This window comes from Salvia hispanica, chromosome 3 (assembly GCF_023119035.1).
Source record: "Salvia hispanica cultivar TCC Black 2014 chromosome 3, UniMelb_Shisp_WGS_1.0, whole genome shotgun sequence".
Lineage (NCBI taxonomy): Eukaryota > Viridiplantae > Streptophyta > Magnoliopsida > Lamiales > Lamiaceae > Salvia > Salvia hispanica.
Window position 1 is genome coordinate 26,114,662 of NC_062967.1, and position 20,444 is coordinate 26,135,105.

General features: G+C 36.0%; 3 protein-coding genes across 5 annotated transcripts; all 3 read left to right on the top strand.

Moving 5' to 3' along the window:
- The first annotated feature begins 614 nt into the window (after positions 1–614).
- On the top strand, positions 615–4,645 carry LOC125211144 (delta-1-pyrroline-5-carboxylate dehydrogenase 12A1, mitochondrial-like). Its single transcript, XM_048110848.1, has 16 exons — positions 615–783; positions 1,084–1,163; positions 1,403–1,506; positions 1,657–1,724; positions 1,885–1,942; positions 2,036–2,149; positions 2,250–2,333; positions 2,417–2,521; positions 2,611–2,724; positions 2,927–3,058; positions 3,156–3,245; positions 3,379–3,468; positions 3,710–3,919; positions 3,999–4,109; positions 4,185–4,264; positions 4,331–4,645. The coding sequence occupies exons 1-16, from the start codon at positions 716–718 to the stop codon at positions 4,467–4,469; spliced, it is 1,647 nt and encodes a 548-aa protein (XP_047966805.1). The 5' UTR covers positions 615–715; the 3' UTR covers positions 4,470–4,645.
- Positions 4,646–6,284: 1,639 nt separating this feature from the next.
- LOC125216666 lies at positions 6,285–9,027 on the top strand. The gene is made up of 2 exons (XM_048118425.1): positions 6,285–7,583; positions 8,776–9,027. The coding sequence occupies exons 1-2, from the start codon at positions 6,413–6,415 to the stop codon at positions 8,811–8,813; spliced, it is 1,209 nt and encodes a 402-aa protein (XP_047974382.1). The 5' UTR covers positions 6,285–6,412; the 3' UTR covers positions 8,814–9,027.
- Positions 9,028–10,078: 1,051 nt separating this feature from the next.
- Positions 10,079–18,069, top strand: LOC125213261. Of its 3 annotated transcripts, none has more exons than XM_048113703.1 (13): positions 10,079–11,212; positions 11,659–11,830; positions 12,008–12,120; positions 12,252–12,353; positions 13,371–13,440; positions 13,944–13,999; positions 15,459–15,509; positions 15,920–16,024; positions 16,149–16,193; positions 16,501–16,609; positions 17,028–17,233; positions 17,552–17,635; positions 17,748–18,069. In XM_048113703.1, the coding sequence occupies exons 1-13, from the start codon at positions 10,157–10,159 to the stop codon at positions 17,913–17,915; spliced, it is 2,337 nt and encodes a 778-aa protein (XP_047969660.1). In that variant the 5' UTR covers positions 10,079–10,156; the 3' UTR covers positions 17,916–18,069. The 3 variants fall into 3 exon arrangements, with proteins under 3 accessions (XP_047969660.1, XP_047969661.1, XP_047969662.1); XM_048113704.1 differs by having other exon boundaries at positions 12,008–12,111; XM_048113705.1 differs by having other exon boundaries at positions 17,028–17,207; positions 17,748–17,872.
- The last annotated feature ends 2,375 nt before the right edge of the window (positions 18,070–20,444 follow it).

Consider the following 20,444-nt stretch of genomic DNA (forward strand, 5'->3'; position numbering starts at 1 on the left):
CACAGTTTTGCATTTATGTTATAAAAAATTTTATTCCTGAAATTTTTTAATAATTTAGAGTTGCAATTTAGTAAAGATGGTGGTATATAATACAAGCAGGGGCGGATCTAGTAAAGCCCAAGCCCATATGAAGTGTATTTGCCCCACCTCAAATTTTCTACTCCGTATATATATTGCCGATTAGAAATTTTCTTTTATTTTTTCACTAAACGCCCCTCCTCAAATTCTTATATTTTCTTCATAGGTAAATTTGCCCCCTTTCCTATAAAATCCTAGCTCCGCCCTGAATACAAGCATGGGATTATGTGGATATGAACTTATGGATTCGATTACACAAAATTTGATGTAAAAATTATGAAATGAAGAGTTAAAAGAGTGTGCAAAATGACAATTTCGACTTGATTTTGTATTTTTTATATAAGCTTAAAATTTGATCGTAAATAGCATGAAATTAGGCTTGTAAATTTTGAGAGTTTGATTTATATATGGAAAAAAACAAAGTATTTTTGGATGATTGAATTGGGCCGAGCCCAACTTACATATTCAAAGGATTCAACTTTAATTTCGCAGAGCTGGTAAAATCAAGCAGTCCAAGATAGTAACGGAAATGAATGATTGAACAACAAACTTCAATATTAAATGCGTGTAAACCTTAAATACTGATTTCCTCGTCACAACCAAAGATACACTGTCACCACATTACACTGAACGAATCATGTACGCTTCATTTGTCTCGAGGAATCTGAGGAACAGAGCTGCTTCAATCAAGTCTAATATTTCGAGGTAAGTCAAGAAACTGGTGGATTTGGATGGGTTGTGGTGTTTTATTCGAGAAGGTTGTGTTTTTTTAAGGTTTTTGCTGGTTCTTGAGATTGGTAGGTTGATAAAAATTGAATCTTGATTGATTTGGTTGTGAATTGTGGTGTTATCTGATTTACAGTATTTATTTTTATTTTTAGCTTTATGTTGTCACGGTTTATGAGTAAAAATAGCAACTTTTCTGTTGACAACGTCTGAATTCATTGTTTATTTGTGAAAATGAAATGAAATTGATGAGTGCTACTGAGAATTGTATGGCTGCAGATGTGTTCATTCACTACCATTTGCGACTGTGAAAGCTGAGGAAGTATCGGCCTCTCAGCCGGCCGAAGTGCTCAATTTAGGTACATAATTTGGGAAGTGATTTAGTTGAAATTTCAGTTTGAGTTCTTATTTCAGTGAATAGATCTTTTACTTACCTTTTGTGTACAATGTAGTGTTACTGTTATCAGAAATAAAATTAGTGATTTATGTGGTTGTCTTAATGAAATATGCACTGTGTTACTGTTGTTATCAGAAAAAAAATATATAGTTAGCTTAGTTCTCACTTTATTGAATAATAATTCCCACTTTACTTTTCCAGTGCAAGGAAAATGGACAAGTTCTTCGACTTGGAACACCATCCCGGATCCTCTGAATGGCGAAGCATTCATTAAAGTTGCTGAAGTGAATCAGAAAGAAATAAAGGTAGCCTTACTACCTCCTTTGTCTTGTAACTTTTGTATCTTGCATTCAACAAGTGAAGCATTAGTGTGGTGAAGTTGGCTTCGGATCCTACTAATCTTACGTTGTCGAAGTATCTCGCCTGAAGATGTTCTTACCGTTGATTTTTTGCAGCCTTTTGTGGACAGCTTGGCGCAGTGCCCCAAACATGGTTTACACAACCCATTCAAAGCACCAGAAAGGTTATTGCTGATATATCTCTTTGCCCCTTTGGGTTTGGTCTTTTTTTCTTGTGTTTTATTCATATTCTTCCTATCTTTGCCTTTTAGTAGATGACAGTTTTGTTTCCTACGCAACTCTGTTTCATTTACGAAAATTGAAAATAAAAAACTTATGCCTCAGGTACCTCATGCTCGGAGACGTAACGACAAAAGCAGCTCAGAAGCTGGCCTTACCTGAGGTTAACTCCTAACTCGAAGAAAACTAGGGAGTTATGCAAGAAAACTGATGACTGCTAATTAAATTCGAAAGACCGTTTGCATTTTGTTTCTAGGTTTCTGACTTCTTCGCCAAGCTGATACAAAGGGTGTCTCCAAAGAGTTACCAGCAGGCTTTTATGGAAGTTTTCGTTACACAGAAGTTTTTGGAGAATTTTTGTGGTGATCAGGTACTGCAGTTATCCCGTTCAGTTTTGCATTCGAACTTACCAGAGATCCCAAAATAATTGCTTCATATTATGAACTGTGCGATTCATTTGAAACTGGCAGGTTCGGTTCCTGGCTAGGTCATTTGGGGTACCTGGGAATCATCTAGGTCAGCAGAGTCACGGTTTCAGATGGCCATATGGCCCGGTGAGTCCTATTTTTTTCCTTGTTAAATCACAATAACTATGTTATTTTCGTTAACTGAGCGCTATGCTAAGTGATGTTTGTAGGTTGCAATCATCACTCCTTTCAATTTCCCGTTGGAGATTCCGCTTCTTCAGTTGATGGGGGCGCTTTATATGGGGAATAAGCCACTTCTTAAAGTTGATAGCAAGGTAAGGGGTTCAAAATGTTACTCGGTTTGCGTATATATCAATTTTAGAGCATTAGACTATATTCAACTATTGATGTTTTATATATGTAGGTTGCTATTGTGATGGAGCAAATGCTACGTTTGCTCCATGATTGTGGGTTGCCTGCGGAGGACGTTGACTTCATAAACTCGGATGGAGTTACTATGAACAGAGTTCTCATGGAGGTATATGCTAGTGAGAAAACTACAAGAAGTTCTCTTATGTTTTCGATCAATGAGCATGTGTGGATATTCCAATTGTTGGTTATTGAGAATGTCAAAACTTTTGCAATAGAGATACTTGTTTCCATTGCTTTATGTCACATATGCTTTTTCAATAGACTTTACATTAGCAACAGAGTTTTTCTTTAATATATCTTATCATTAGGGAAAACCGCGTATGACTCTCTTCACTGGTAGCTCGAGAGTAGCAGAGAAATTATCTCTTGATCTTGGTGGGCGTATTAGACTTGAAGATGCTGGTTTCGACTGGAAGATTCTTGGGCCTGACGTTCAAGAGGTTCAAAATTTATACTTTTCTATGCTTCCAAACTTTGCACTTAACCATACAACTTTTAGTTTTTAAGCATTTTGAACTTTTTTTCTTTACTCTTTAGGAGGACTATGTTGCTTGGGTGTGCGATCAAGACGCATACGCGTGTAGTGGGCAGAAGTGCTCAGCACAGTCGATTCTATTCATGCATGAAGTAAGATACAACAAGTCTTTTGTTGATACTATTGCTGAAATGTGCACTTTGCCAAAGAATTGTTCATTGATACTTAAAACATCACTTATTTTTTCCCTTGAAATCATCGTCCAACTATTTATGTCTTTAACAGAATTGGGGTAAAAGTTCGTTCGTGGAGAAGTTGAGCGGTCTTGCTGCTAGAAGGAAGTTGGAGGATCTTACAATTGGCCCCGTTCTTACTGTAAGTACTCGTCTTCCCCATTCATCTCTTGTTTCTCTACACTCTTTTGGCTATGTTTAGTAAGCTTTCTTATTAAGTACTCGCCTTCCCTAGTTGGTCCCATTCTCACTCTTGTGGGAAGAAAAGAATTAGCAGCTTTTGCTCAAATTTCAATGCTATAACAATATAGCTTTAAAGTCCAATTTCTTACAAGGATGTGTTGTTTTCTCTATCGGTAACGTGTATGTGTTTCTGTTTGTAGGTAACGACTGAAGCGATGCTCGATCACTTGAACAAACTACTCAAGATAAAGGGATCGAGACTCCTTTTTGGTGGCGAGCCTTTACAAAACCATTCTATCCCAGTAGTATATGGTGCCATTAAACCTACTGCTGTCTTTGTTCCACTTGAAGAGATATTAAAAGACGAGAACTATGATCTCGTGACAAAAGAAATCTTCGGTCCTTTCCAGGTATGATAACCAGGCAAAAGCTTTATTGGTGATGTGCATATAGTGCTTCAACTCTTATTTATACGTATCACTATTACAGGTTGTCACGGGGTACAAACAAAACGAGGTTCCGTTGATACTGAAAGCACTTGAAAGGATGCACGCGCATTTAACAGCTGCGGTTGTTTCGAATGATCCTTTGTTTGTACAAGTAAGATTAAATATCTGATTTTTTTTGTGTATCAAATTGCAGTTCCTATTTTTTTCTTATATTATTTTTTTGTAGAATATCATCGGAAATTCGGTGAATGGAACTACGTATGTCGGATTGAGAGCAAGAACGACAGGAGCTCCACAAAATCATTGGTATAACACATTTTGTTGTTCATATTTTATTTTTGAATAGTAATACTTATTCCTATATTGCTATAGGTTCGGCCCTGCTGGAGATCCGAGAGGAGCCGGAATCGGAACTCCAGAAGCAATAAGACTCGTTTGGTCGTGCCATAGAGAGGTCATTTACGACAATGGCCCGGTTCCGCAAAATTGGAGCACTCCACAGCCAACTTGAAACAGACTATCATCTTTGTAGCACTTGTTATTCTCTAGAATTGATTTCTTGACTATGTTGATTGCATCTGTGCAATTTCCTATTACTGCAGTTTTCTAAAACCCCTGTGTACTATGTTGATTTATCGATTCAGATAACATCACTAGAAACTAATTTTATTAGATTGTACTCCCTCAGTCGGCGAATTGGAGTCCTGTTTTTCTATTTTAGTTCGTCCGCAAATAGGAGTCTTGGTTCACTTTTACAATAAATGATAGGGAAAATTGCCTAAAACGTCTCAAACTTTGGGAAAAATTTGTTTTTTCCACAAATTATAAAAGTTACGCCTAAAATCACGAACTTTATCGGATCGTGCAAATTTCTCAAACTACCGACCTGACGACATATTTTTGTTAAAAACTTATTCCATGTGTCATGGCGGAGGTGTGACTTGGCAAAATTTTTGACTGGGCACAAAACGACGTCGTTTTATGCTTTTTTTATAAAATCTTCTTTACACGTCGCCGATTTCATCCCTAAACCTTTTGTCAACGATTTCACTCTTCTCGATTACGTTTTCCGCCGATTGAATTGGAGTTGTGCTTTCAAAATCAGCCAAAAAGAGGCTATATTACCTGAGTTTAAGTTATATTACCTGAGTTTAGGGTTAAGCCAGAAATTTTGCCAATTCATGCCTTCGGCATGCTACGTGGGATAAGTTTTTAATGGAAATATGCCACCTGGTCGGGTAGTTTGGGAAATTTGCACGATCCGATAAAGTTGTGACTTTAGACGCAATTTTTATAGTTTGTGGGAAAAACCAAACTTTTGCCAAAGTTTGTGACTTCTTAGGCAATTTACTCTAAATGGTAATAGGTAATCACCTTTCACTGACTCATTCCACTCATATTTTATTTAAAACTAATATATACAAGTGAGATCTTATTGTTGTAATTTTTTTTCACCTAATTTTCTTAAAATTCATGCTGCCTAAGAAATGAGACTTCTAATGGCGGACGGAGGGAGTAGTTTGTTTCCAGCTAATATATATTCTCCTAAGATATTTGCAAATAGATTTTTTTATATCAAAATTTTAAGGGATATTGGCATCTAATATCACGAAACTTTCAAAAAGTTAGGTTTTTCCCACGAACTTTAAAATTGGCAAATAATATCACGAACTTTACCTCTTGTTTGTTTTTTCACACGAATGAAAAAATTCATGTTATTTTAATAGATTGAAGAACAATTTTGGAGGGTGTGCTTCAAGAAAAACTATCTTCAAAGATTGAAAAACTTGAAGCTCTCAAAATTGTTGTTGAGAACTTACGAAAAAAAATCCGTTAATTTGAAGATTTTTTTCATTCGTGGGAAAAAACAAACCCGAGATAAACTTCATGATATTATTTGCCAATTTTAAAGTTCGTAAAAAAACCCAACTTTTTGAAAGTTTCGTGATATTAGATGCCAATATCCCAAATTTTAAATCTATAAATTCCAACAAATTGCACTTCCATCTCATATTCTGCCAACTACAAAAAAGAAAATATGAATCCCAACATTCTCGGTTTCAATCTGGATCCAAGCTACAAGAGTTCGATGATTAATCTTGATCCAAGTGCGGTTTATTTTTTTTTAAAAAAACAGATGCTAAATTTTGTGCCTGTATAATTTTTTATCCAATGGGCTTTTTCTTTATAAATAATAGGATGAAATTCTCTAAATTTCCTAATGGAAATAGCCCAATAATAACAGCCCACGGCCCAAAAACAGGAAACCGCAGTTCCTCCATATGTAGGCGGTAAACTGCTTTTTCCGAAGCTTAAACCACCGCCGCCGCTTTCTACCGTCGCCGCTTCCCCTTCGCCTCAACCACTGGCAATTTTCCACCGCCACCAATAAGAAAGTGCTGCAAAGAACTTCATTATTGTTACTTGTCTAAAGTTCCTCCATCTCTCTTAAAAATGACTTTGCTGGAAGTGATAACAAAGGCTTCGTCTTCAATTCCAACTCGACCCGACGAAGAAACCGATTACCCGATTGTGCTCAACCCGGAGCCGGTTCTCCTCAAGCTGAAGCCCGAGTCTGACGCCCAGCAAGCTCAGAACTCTGTGAAAAAGGTAACCGGCTGGGAAATTTCGCAAACAGATAATGAGCATATCGAATTAGGGCACAAATTCTGCAAGGACCTGAGGAGGAAATTGAAAAACACGAATTCCTTTGGTAAATCCAAGTTCGTGGGAATGGTTACTTCGCATTTGGAGAATCTCGCAAGTAAAGTTGGGGTTTATATTGCTGCTGAAAAAACAGAGTATGTCTGTAAATTGGTGGAGAAATTGGGGCTTTTTATGGGTAGGGATGTTAAGGGTTTGATTTTGGAGGGCTGTATTAGTTTGGAGGTTTGGGATGTGTTGGGTAGTTCAATAGCTAATGGGGTTGTTGAACATGCTTCTACGTCGAACTTGGTTCATAAGTTGATCGAGAAAAGGAGGTCGGATTTGGTTGTTTTGTGCGTGAAACACTTGTTGGACCTGCAGGCTTATGATTTGATGTGCATTTTGAAGTATTTCTTGATGCTGCCTAGTGAAGGGTATAGAAGCCTGTCGAGTGTGAGGGAGGATTGGGAGAGGCAAGCGTCGTTGGCGATTGAGAAAGCGAGTGGTAAGGGCATTAATGGGGAAAATAAGAGCTTGGCGAAGGATGCTGCGGTCTTGATCATGTTGGGACATGATGGATTCTCGGTGTCTGAGCTGTGCTTGCATTATTTTCTCGCGTCTGCAAATCTTGATGAGGTTATTTTTGCAGCTTGTGTGAGTAAGTTGAATGGTGAGGAGTTGAAGGCTTTGATTCAGTACTTTGGGAAGTGGCTGAGGAAGTATGAGAGGTTTCCTCAAGCTGGTCCTTGTGCTGGATCATCTGCATTGGGTTTAACGGTTTGTGATTGGATTCCGAGTCTTGGAAGCGTTGTCAAATATTTTGGTGTTGTTGTGGATGAGCATTTTTCGTCTTTGGTTTTGCATTCTGAGTTCCATGAGCTGAGATCCTTGGAAGAAGTTGTTGGTTCCTTAGCTATTGAGGCCAGGCTTTGTGGTACTTTGGAAAAATTGAGTGAGAGGTTGATAATCGAGCGCCAAGGTATGGATTATAATCTATCTTACATTTTTATGTTGTGATTTCTGTTTTAGTTGTATGCTGCTTATTTGTAGTCACCAAATGAAGTCTCACAAGACCTAGTTCATGATGGCTGTCATTTAGTATTCCCTTTTCGATATAAATTGTTGGTTATTTGTATTGACTATTGAGGATCAACACATATATGAACTAAGTGAGAACCCACATGTGCACATTACTCAGAGAAGAGGTGACAAGTGAAAACTAGGACTCTAAACCATCAGATCATGGATGTCTTCACATAAGTTAGAATTGGCTAAGTGAGAAAATTTGTGATGTCACTAAATGAGTTGTGTATAGCTTGTTTATTGGATTGGAGATAATTTAATCAGTTTGAGACTTGAGAGTGAATCAGTGAATATGCAGGATATAATATGTGGATGTTACTCTGTTAATTATGGAGAAAATCTGGTTCTTGAGATTAGTCTTGTCTTGAATCTTGACAGAAACTTGTTTTTTTCTGCAAGTGTTATCCTTCAATAACAGTACAACTAATCATATTTTCGCATTAGAAATACGCCCCTTATCGAACTTCCAATAACATGACCGAAGTAAGATAACCCCGTCTATGAAAGTTATTCTCCGGTGCATGATCAGATTATGATATATTCGTGACTGCTTGACATCTCTAGGCAAGCAAATAATCTATTTTCTAAACTGCAGTCAGCTTCCTTATCCTACTTGGAGTTGAAAAACACGAAACTTAAGCGAGTGTTTAGTGTGGGGAAAACATCCTCACACGTCAATTCTTTTTCTACAATACTATTCCTCTGATTCCCATTCCAGTTCCCTTCAAATTGCCAAGCTATCTTAGACTACAATTTCTAAGTTTTATACTCCATTTGTGTAACTGATTAAAGTCCGAAAACCCTGTAGTCTCTCACTCCTGAACTTTTTAACTTTCATTCTGACATCTCATACGTGTGTTTGTTCGTCCATTGGTGGCATTGCAAGATTTGAAATGGCGATCATCATAGGGTAGTGTGGGTTTCAATCTTAGTCGTGTGCACAGTCTCACTATGGTGTTTCTTCTCGATCCATTTTAGTGGGCAGCTAGCTTTGATTAATCGCTTGTGCTACAGTTAATATGCAGCAAGATCATCTTTTGCTATCAAATGAACATGAACTTGTTTGCTAAACGGCATCTCTTTTGCAGCATACCACAATGATTCTATGGGGAATTTCGCATTTTGAAGACGTTACAAGAGATTTCAGTTTTGGCATTGCATGGAGCTCTGGAGCAATCCTTCGCCTCTCCTTTCAGTGGAGAAGATTTTAATTCCTTAAATCCTATGGATCTCCTCGTTTAATTTTTTTGGTTTCATTTTATATTCCAACTATGTAATGGAGTAGTATTATGCATGAGGAAAAGCTTTGAAGAATGGATATGCCTCATTTGTTAGTTTCACTTGATTTGTTTGAAATGATTGCGCTGGAAATTTTTGCTCTTTCAACAATAACATTATGCATTTTTGGATCCAATATTTTGACAAAAACAATTTGTGATGTGTTCATAGTTGTGAGAGAGATCGATAATGAGATAGAATGAAGATACGTAGAAGCATAATTGGTGTCGAAAGAAAATGCAACATCGTGAAACAGGCAATGAAGAGAAAGTAATCTGTGTTGAAAGAGTTTCGAACCGCAAAGTAGAAAAGACTAGTTTTATTTTTATTTTTCTCATGTGAATTTCAATTTGGAAATTTTTTGATTGGGTAAACTGTAAAATCAGGAAAATCTTGATATCATGTAGATCAAGTTTTATCTTTTTATTTTAGTTAGTAAATAAACACGTCACGGTGGATTTAAATCCGACACCATTGATTTTGACTCTCAGGCATTAACCATCTTTGGAAAATTTTGATTTTTTGTGTAAAAATTTCCGATTAATTTTCTAAAGTATTATGAATTTAACTTTAATTAGAGCGTCTCCGGTGGCGGAATTCCCACAAAAACCTCCTGCCACGTCACTAGGACTTTCATTAGGACTTCACTGCACAATGTAGGACTTCCCGCAATAAAATAAATTCACAATTACTCAATTTACGGAATTAAAATGTCGACACGGAATATGGAAAAATTCGAATACTTCATTAAAACAAAAATTACATAATACTTTAAAAAAACATAATTAAGTTAAAAATTACATAATCATAAAAAGTCGGGAAATACAACCCTTACTCTCACTCCTCCTCGTCCGACCGTATTTATAGAGTTTAAAAAAAAATAATTAAATTTTAACTCGGACGTCCGACTGACGCCACAATGTTGGACGTCCGGTCGGACGTCGCGAGGATATCCGACGTCCTCACGGAACGTCCGTGTCCGACCTAAACCTTCACAATGGCGGACGTCAGATCGAATTTCCGCAACGTCCTACCGGAACGTCTGCTGTTGGAGATGCTCTAAACAAAAGTACTAATAAAATAGCTGAAATAGAATCCATATTCAACTTCAAGAAAAATAGCCCTAAAATTCGTCGCTAGGGACCCCTCTGCGAAAAATTCCCCCAAATTCTAAACCTAACAAGCTCAACCATGGAGTATCCATGGCGTTCTAGGTCTCCACCAGCTAATTTATGCCCAATTTGCTCGCATTCTCACTTCCCTTTCTGCACACCACCTCCTCCCCAATACTTCCGGCCTCCACCACCGCCTCCGAATCAATTTTTCCGCAGTCCACTCCCACCTCCTCCTCATCAAGCTTCATATGATCCGTTCGTTGACCACCAAGGCGGCCCCGCCGTCACTCCTTATCCACCACCACCTCCGGCGCAAATTCCGCCCGGGCCGTGGAATAGTGACCCTAATTACAGCAGTGAGTACTACCGAAATCCAAATTCCGGACCGGATCGTGAAATTCCTAGTCAAATTGGCGTCAAGAGAATGCGATTCGACAACGGCAGTGACGGTTATGTTGGTTCGTTTGAGGAAGACGAGAGGAGGCTGAAACTGATTCGTGATCACGGAGCGGTAAGTGGCGGTTTGGATAGAAAATATGACGGAGGATGCAGCGTCTCGGATCGTTCTCACGAGCCGAGCAATTTTCAGGGGATTGAGAGTGGTTATCATAAGGAAAATAATCATAGCGTTAATCAAAACAGACCGCTTCATAATCAAAACAAGAGTAGTGTGATGCACAATCATTATGGAAGTAGTCCTGGAGCTGATGGGTATAGGAATTTCAGACCTCCAAGAGGAAACCATGAAACTCTGGCATATGATGATTCGAGTTACCAAGACCATAGAAGAAATTTTCCTACAGAAAGCAGGGAGTACAATAATCAATACCTGCTGCCTCATGCGAAGCAGCAGCATAGAATGGAGCCCCAATTACCCTATTATGGTTTATCTAATCAGGGTGAGAACAAGCGTCTTATGCAGGACGCCCCCGGGTTTATGGCTCAGCCTCCACTTCCTACATCCCCGCCACCACCAATTCCTGTGGAACCATCAAGATTTCCGTTCCGGGGTGGTGTAAATTCTGCTTCTTCGTTCCATTCACCATACTCTATGGTTTCTGAATCTGTGACATCAGTGTCTTCTCACTACACTAGCAAAGGGTATCCAAATTCAAGTGGTTATCATCCAGAGGTGTGCTACTTATAAAGTCTTTCTCTGCATATCTATTTATGTTGCCTAATTGAAAAAAAAATGTATAAATGTGATTATCATATAGGGTTCAACTCAGTAGGATGGAGACAAGTGTTTCTATGCTTGTGCTTGAATACCAGTGTAGTCAATTGGTAGACGGTTAACCTTTGCAGTGAAAAAATGTTTTATTATTATATATTTTTTTTCTGGCTGTGTAACTGAATTGAAATGTTTTTTTATGGTGCTTAGTGTTGTATGATTTGATGGGTATTCTATATGAAGCACTTCAGCTTGAGTCTGGAGCATGTACTTTAAGAATGCCTATATTGTTTTTGCTTAAAGTATTAGATATATTTCCCATGTCTGTGCATGTAACATCATGATCTTTTTTCATTTGGGCGATGTTCAGAATGTACCATTATAGGTTTGGATTATTTATCTTTCAGGAAATGCAAAGGATGGCTTCATCCAGGACATTTAATGGAGAAAGTGAAGACTTCCCCTCAAGGAATCAGTCACTTGACAAGCCAAAAGTCATTGATGCATCTCATATTTTGAAGCATCCACACCGCGCAAGTCGCCCAGATCATATTGTCATTATTTTGCGTGGACTTCCAGGTTTGTGTTTCTCTATAAAATAATCCATCTTCTTATTAATGTATTGACGGGCCATTAGTCTGTAACTGTTCTTTTTTCCTTTCCTCTCTTTTTATTATTGAGAACAACTTTATTTCTAGAATGGGTAAGAGCTATTATTTTAGTATTTATGTTGCTGTTTTATTGCTCAATTTTCAGGGAGTGGTAAGAGCTACATGGCTAAACTCTTGCGTGATTTTGAGGTCGAAAATGGTGGCACTGCTCCGCGGATACATTCCATGGATGAATATTTCATGACAGAGGTTGAAAAGGTGTTTTTCATGTTTTTGCGTTTGTTATGCAGAAGATCCTTATAAGCTCAAATGTATTGTGGTACTGTGCTTCCTTCAGTTGCTAGAGATTTGCTTGATCAGTTATAACCATACTCTTATATACTTTGTAGGTTGAGGAGAATGAGGGCTCAAGATCCTCTGGTTCAGTTAGAGGGAAGAAACTAGCTACGAAGAAGGTTATGGAATACTGTTATGAACCTGAGATGGAAGAGGTGAAATATATCTTTTTCTATGTTGAACTTATATTTATGATGTAAGAGAGCTGTCCTTTTTTCTTGTGGTACTTTTGGCTCATAAAAAAGTACTCCCTCTGTTTCATAGTTGAGGCGAAACTTTTCGGCACAGAATTTAAGAAAAGAATGTTGAGTGTGTTAAATAAATAGATAAAAAAGTAAGAAAGAGAAAAAGGTAGAGAGAATAAAGTAAAAAGTGAAAGAGAAAAAGGTAGAGAGAATAAAGTAAAAAGTGAAAGAGAAAAAAATTACTCCCTCTGTCCCTGATTAATTGTCACTCTTTTCCATTTCGGTCCGTCCCTCAATAATTGTCACACTTCATTTTTACCATAAATGGTAAGTGGGTCCCACATTCCACTAACTTTTTCAACCAACTTTTCTTTACATTTCTTAAAACCCTTGCCCGGTCAAAGAGTGACAATTAATCAGGGATGGAGGGAGTACTATATATGGAAATGACTCAACTATGAGGGAACTTCTTGAAATGGAAAAATGACTCAACTATGAGGGAACGGAGGGAGTAGTTAATTTCCAAGTGTAGAAAGTTCATAAAGCCAACCATATTTTTGAATTCGACTTAGTTTATAGAGGTTTCATTTGATGTTTTAAAGGTAAAAGGTTAACATTTTACGAATCTAGCCAATTACCTGACTTCTGTTTTCTTCTTTTAGAGTTGGAGGTGTCTATATATTTCATTTTTGGTTGATGCTAAAGATGTGAAATTGTTCATATTCTATGCTACACTGTGAAAAGCATATTAGCAGGCTTTGTTTAGTTGAGACAAAACATAGAGTGCATAGCACGAGCATGCTAATTTTACAGTTATACTCGACTATAGAATGACATCTACTATAGTTAAGAGTTAAAAGTACAGCACTGGAAAAGTTACCTTTTTTTAATTTTGATGGAATTTGACCTGAAACTTCCCTCTCCCGATCCACAAGTTTATTAGCATAATATTGTAGATTTTTCCCTGATATTGTTGTTATCTTTCAGGCTTACCGGTCAAGCATGTTGAAGGCATTTAGAAAGACCCTTGATGAAGGGGCATTCCCCTTTGTAATTGGTATGATTTTTCTGTGCAGGAACTTTTAATCAGAAATTCTTATTTCAAATATTCTGCCCTTAAGCCTGATTTGGACTTTCATTTATGTTTGAAAGGTTTTTCCTTCTTTGAGATGATTGGTTTCTTCAATTTTCATTGGGAGATCCACTGATGTGTACTTTTTTCAACAGTCATAGTCCTTTCCTTCTCTGTTAATGATCTTTTTTTGTTGTTGCTAGTTTTAGATCTGACATGGTGTAATATGTCAGATTAGCTGACACATGCATGATAAGCTGCTGATGTATCTCTTGGATATCTTATTTTGAGTTACTCTTAAATGATTCTAAACTATGGTCAGATAATATAGAATCTAATATGCACACAAAAAATGGTTGAAAGGCGTAACCTTATTATAACTTAAGTGGTGATGCAGTGCATCTGCACTGCCTTGAGTTTATCTAACTACAGATGCAGTTTATTCGGAAATTGACCCATTTCTTGCTGGTATTTGTGCCTCGTCTTAGTGGATGACCGCAATCTGCGGGTAGCTGATTTTGCTCAGTTTTGGGCAACTGCAAAGGTATACCCTCAATCTCTTTTAAGGCGGCCTCTCGGTGTCTGTTGTTGTTCTCTATTTAGGGAATACTTTAGAGAGGTTGGTGATTACTAGTCATAATTGTAGATTTGACTGGTATTACAAAAGATGTAGGTTTTCAGTGCCTGTTTGCAACTTATCAAATATAACCTAAATCCTCATTACTATGATTATATTTATATACAAGTGAACAAAGAATCCCTTTAGTATGCCTAGCATATATAGGACTTAAGTGACTCTTTGTCAATAGTAAAATATTCCTATCATCTTTAAGCTCAGTAGATCTTTTTGCTGTATCTTATTGCATGGTTGCATAAGTTAAAAGACATGTGATGATGCACGCCTAGAAATTCTGTTATGAAGTTTTCTGGAACAAACGGCAATAGTTTGAATGACTTGATTTGTGTGAACAATGAATTTCCGCATATATATTGTAATTGATCCTGACGTAAAGTTCAACAGCCATCTAACTTCCCTTCGTTAAATGGTTAATTCATTTGTTGCTTTATGTACCATTGTCTGATATTCTCCTTACCTTCTTCTATGATAGGTCTATTTGCTCATAGATTATAAGTGCCATTGTTGTTGATAATTATGTGTATATTTGGTAGAATTGCTTAATTTGCTGGTACATTGATTTAGAAATTTGTTTTAGTTGAGTAATATCACATACCCGCCCTTTTATAACTGATTTAAACTTTTTTCTTGAGATATGTCAACAATTACTAATCACTGTCTCCAATTTCACACATATGAGCTTAGAGCATGTGAGAATTTTCTCTTTGTTTCTTCTGCATGTTTATTTGAGGTGTCACGTGTTGTTATCCCATTTCTGATCCATCCTTCCTTTTGCCTTTAACCACAATCATGTAATCTTTCTTCAGTGTAGTTTGAATGAATATGGGAATGCTGATTTTGTATCATAATTCTTATGTTGCTTTCACTTTTGATGTCAAATTTCTATTATCATTACTCATATTGATTTGTCTGATCTTAGGCTAATTTCTGTTAAAGACCCTAGTTTTATGTCCTGCTTAGTGCTTAGTATTGGATATTCCACTTTTCCATTTGAAGCTTTGTGAGACTTACAAGTTAGTTGCATTATGTTTTGGTTCCACTTTTCCATTTGAAGCATCTCCTCTATTAGAGATGAGATCAAAGGGAGTATTCAAACCCCCCTTGACCTCATCGCTGATATAGGAGACACTTGTAATGTAAACCTTTTTTATGAATTCCCATGTATTTTCCAGGAACCCCTGTGGTATGCTTTGTTATTTTAACTTTTCATTATTTCTTTGAGATGTTAGCTTCTTTGTGTCGCTTGTACTGTCCTTCATTCATCTGTTGATCTTTTGTTTTTCAGTTACACTTTAAGGTCATGACTGAGTGAAGTTGTCCGGTTCATTAATTCCTGCTTGATTTATTTTCATTTGCTTTATTGCAGAGATCAGGGTATGAAGTATATTTACTAGAAGCCACATACAAGGACCCAGCAGTAAGTTTCTGTCTGGAGTTTATTTCTTTAAAGTGATAATATCTGTCTATTGATGTAGATTCTGTAGATTGTCTGTGTCAATTTGTTATGGGTAATACTGCATGATACACTGGCTAAGAAAACAGATCGTTGGAGCATCTTGAAGATGATCAGATGAATGGCTCAACATGATAAGATAAAATGATGGATGGTTTAGCTTAAAAATTGAACCACTCTAGAATGCCTGGTGACGGGTCAGATAACCATGTAGCATGGATAAGTGTTTCTTGAGTTGATAATATAAAAACTTGCAATTGGTTATATGTTGCATCTTTTCCTCTTTCTAATTGATTTCTTAACCAAAACTGTTGCCAGAGAACAGGAAAATGGTGTTTTTTTTAAAGCCAATTTTTTTCCTTTTTGTGTTTCAGGGCTGTGCTGCAAGAAATGTCCATGGTTTCAGTCAGAATGACATACTCCAGATGGCTAACAGATGGGAGGATGCTCCATCCCTGTATATGAAGCTAGACATCAAGGTTTCATAGTTTAGTTTTCTTTTTACCATCTAAGTGTGGCTTTATAAGAATCTGTCAAGATTGAGGACTTAATCTTCTGATCGGAATGCTAAACTGTGACTTCTAATATCTGATTGTATGGCAGCCATTGCTCCATGGAGATAATCTTCAGGAAAACGGGATTGAAGAGGTAATTTCATGTGCATCTGTATGCTTCATATCTCTAAATTCCTACTCATATCTTCTTATGAAGAGTTGGAAAATAAAAATATGCATGAATCATGGTGGGTAAGAAAGAGACAAAAGAAATTAAGTTAATTAACTTAAGATTGAGAACCGGTATCCAAGGCCAGTTAGTCTCTTCTGGGATTTGAATATGATGTATATTTACATTATAACGTCAATCCTTGCCTGTGAGGTTAAGTTTGTTTGCCTGGCTCGATGGTGCTGCAGGATCAAATGTGAATCATTTGATCATCTAATGGTTAATCTGACAGGTTGACATGGATACAGAAGATGGCAACCATATTGGTGATGCCTCAGATTCTGAAGTTACAAAAAGTGAAAAGAGTTCAAGACCCTCTGAAGGTGTTCTTACCACTGATGGTATGTTTTGATAACTGCATCTTCTTTCTCTCTTTTTCAATAAACATATTATGTGTCTAGATTTTTCTTTATGTACAAGTACAACAGTGAGATTATGGTTTCAACTCTTACATATTTTAGTTTATGCAAGCAATTAAAGTGAAATCACCTCTACAATGAACCAGGGCTTCCTTAGATAAATCCAGTTGTAAATATTTCTTTCATCCTGTTAAATTAATACTTGTATTTATACCGTTTTGTTACATGCCTATTGTGCTTCAAAGTTTTATATGAGCGCTAAATTACCTGGTGGAAACTGTTCTCCTTTGACAAAACCATTGGCTGTCACTTGGAGTTTCTTTTCAATGGTGTTATGACCTAAAAATCAGTTAGCTCTTGCATATTCTTTTTATAATATATTCTGGTATTGGGAACATAGGCCCATCATCAGATGAGCCGAAAGGGGATGTTGGAGAAGAACATCCAGTAGAGGTGATGAAAGATCTAGGAAAGAGTAAGTGGTCAAATGATTTGGATGACGACGATGTCGGCAAGACTGAAACAACCAGGGGAAACTCCATTGCCCTATCTAGCCTAATTAAGTCGTACAGCAAGAAAGGTAAATCTGTGCGTTGGGCTGATCAGGTATGCTAGTAACTTTTTTCCTTTCACTACGAGTGTGTAAAAGTGTTGATATATCTGCAAGACAGCATCATTTAGTTGTTTGCATGTTGTGTTTGAGCATTTCCCGGTCATTAGATTCCTTCCTAGTGACAGCATACCCTCTTACTAGTTACTAATAGATGAATTTGCGCATTGAATTTACATCTCCTTAAGACGTATCGGGATAGTGTGCTAGTAGTAGTTACCAATCTTTACATAGGATCTTGGACATTGTCAAATGCTAAAAATTTTGAGTAATTGAACGTTGAAAAATTCTATTATGGATATTGTCCTTTGCAGATTGGCAAAATCGGATTCTCGATCAGTGCTGGAAAGACAACAAATGTATCTCTAGTCATTGGTCCCGGCTGTGGATACACTTTGGTAAGCAGCCATACACTACTAAATTTACTCTTCACTCGGCTAGCTGCATTACTACAATCATTGTGCCCGCGATATGCATACCGTGTTAAGGATTTGATTTTAATTGTTGCAGAAGTCGAATCCCCTACCTGAAGAAGAGAAACTCAGCCAAAGATACACTGGAGAACCAGGCAGGCGGAACGTCTTCCAAGACCAGTTGCGTGCTGAGCGCGAGTCGTTCAGAGCTGTTTTTGACAAGAGGAAACATCGAATCGGTGGGCTTGCTGCGGATGAAGAATAATACTAGTAACATTTGATTTGATTTTATATACTTGAGCAGTTCACCGTGTTGTAGCATTGTTGTATTATAGTGACATATTGTTGACGAAAACTCTCAGTTTTGTTATTTTTTCATGATCATTATCAATATTATTACAAGGAATTATTATTAGCAACATCCATGCAATTGAAAATTATTGTTACTATTAGTATTTTATTTTGGTATTAATATAGTTAATTGGTAATAAAATCTAGATTAAAATCAAAATGAGTATTCCCTGTGATTATTTAATTAAATTATAATTGTAATTAATTCAAACATAATTATTAGCTAACTAAGGTGGACTGACTCTCTAAAATATGCCATTTGATCTTCTTCATGGACACTAGACAGATTTATTTTATTAGGGTATGTTAATATTGTTAGTACCTAATCCGAATCAAATACCATATAGAGGGGAATCCTGACCATATACTGTTGCCTAATTTTTAGCCAACTTTTTTTATATAATATATAGGTATTAATTTGATGCTATCGTCTTATATGGATGAGTAATCATTTTCATGTTTGACTTAATTAAAAAAAAAGTAAACTAGCAGCTCATCTTGCAGTTTATGGAGAACTGATATAGGCCAAGTTTTAAGTCTGGCCTAATTAACGTGTATGAAAAAATTTAGGTATTATACAATATAGTAGGAGTTTTATAATTAAATTTTTAAACCTATAAAATATACTCCCTCAATCTTGAGTCATTTCATTTTTTTCACATGTTTTAGAAAATTAGAATAGTTAAAGTAGAGTGATCAAAACTGTGTGCTAAGTATTTAGATAATATATAGAGAGAGAGCAACATGAAAGCTTCATTTAACTAGAGGGTTTTGTTTAAGATCTTCTTTTTTCCATTTACCATAAAGCAATTATATTGCTTAATTATCTCATTTTAATTTAAAAGTTACTACCTCCGTCCCCCAAAATTTGCTACACTTTGACCGACACGGGTTTTAAGAAATGTAATGGAAAGTGAGTTGAAAAAGTTGGTGGGATGTGGGTCCTACTTTTAAAGTATTAGTTTTATAATTAAATGTGAGTAGGAATGAGTTAGTGGAATATGAGGTCCACTACCAAAAATGGTAAACGTGAAGTGTATTAAATTTTCAGGGACGGACCGAAATGGTAATATGTATCAAATTTTCAGGGACAGAGGTAGTAATTGCTAATTATATCTCTATGTTCAATAATAAGATCTGGCTCAAGTGGCAAAGAGAAGTAACACAAGACTCTCATCAACGAGAGTTCTTAGGTTTAATTCCGCTTGCATACATTACTACACAATTTTGTATAATAATGAAACGAGTAAATAAGCGTACTCCTATATCACTGGAAATAAATAGGGATCAACCCAAAAGTCTTCATTTACAGTTTACATTAGGGGAGTTTACTATATAAACGGTACTAAACCTTCATTTACCATACCACCTTGCATTTAAATTGTACTTAATGTTTAACTAACTTCTTTTGATGGCCTTGTAATTCATACTCATATAATTATGTCCCCCTAGCTAGGATTCGAGCTTAATGCCTCGAATACCTAATTCTACATGAAATTATACACCATATGCAACGAATTTGTAGTTTTTTTATGCTAAAGGAGGTTTATAATGATATTTTATCTTAATCCTATATAGGGTTTGTAAGTGATTTGAAAATAAATACTAATAGCACATCATATATAGGACTATATTTTTATGAATCTATCAGATATATATGAATGTGTATAGTGATTGCAAGTATTTATCTAAAAAGATACTATTTGTGTTCCAACTTCCAATTATAAATATAGAGAATATATTTATATAATTAGGGGTGGTTCCAGTTTTCTGATACATTAATGACATCGCGAAACAAATTAGTTTTTGATATTCAATCACAAACTAATATTAAACTAATATCAAGACGGTAACAAATATATTTTGTGATATCAACTGATATTAATGTATTTATGAACTGATATAATTCTGCTTCTAATTTTAAGAAGAGTGAATTATATGAACTGTACCTGATCTTTCACTTTCGTAGATAAATGATACCTAATCTTTATTTTATATCATTTTTGGTACTTATAAATCACATTTTTGGTACCTGATGCAATTTTCATCCCAAAATACATCCTAAACAAATTTATTTTTCCATTTGTGTCATAAAGGATATTTTGGGCATTGACAAAACTAGTACCAAAAGTGTTATTATAATATCTTCTCTTATTTTCCCCACTCTTTATTATTAATCAATATTAATATTATTATTTTGATGTTATAAATTAATTAATTATTTATTTTTTAATATAATTTAAATATACTTAATCATAATTATAGTTATAATTATATTTAATTACTATAATAATATTATTGTTATAATAGTAAAAACTAGTAAGTAGTAATTAAGTTAATAACTAATCAATATAATCTTAATCAAAATTTAAAATTATGAATTGTATTCATAATGATAAAGAGTTGAATATTTTTGGTTAAGTGTTTCAATCCTAAAATAAGT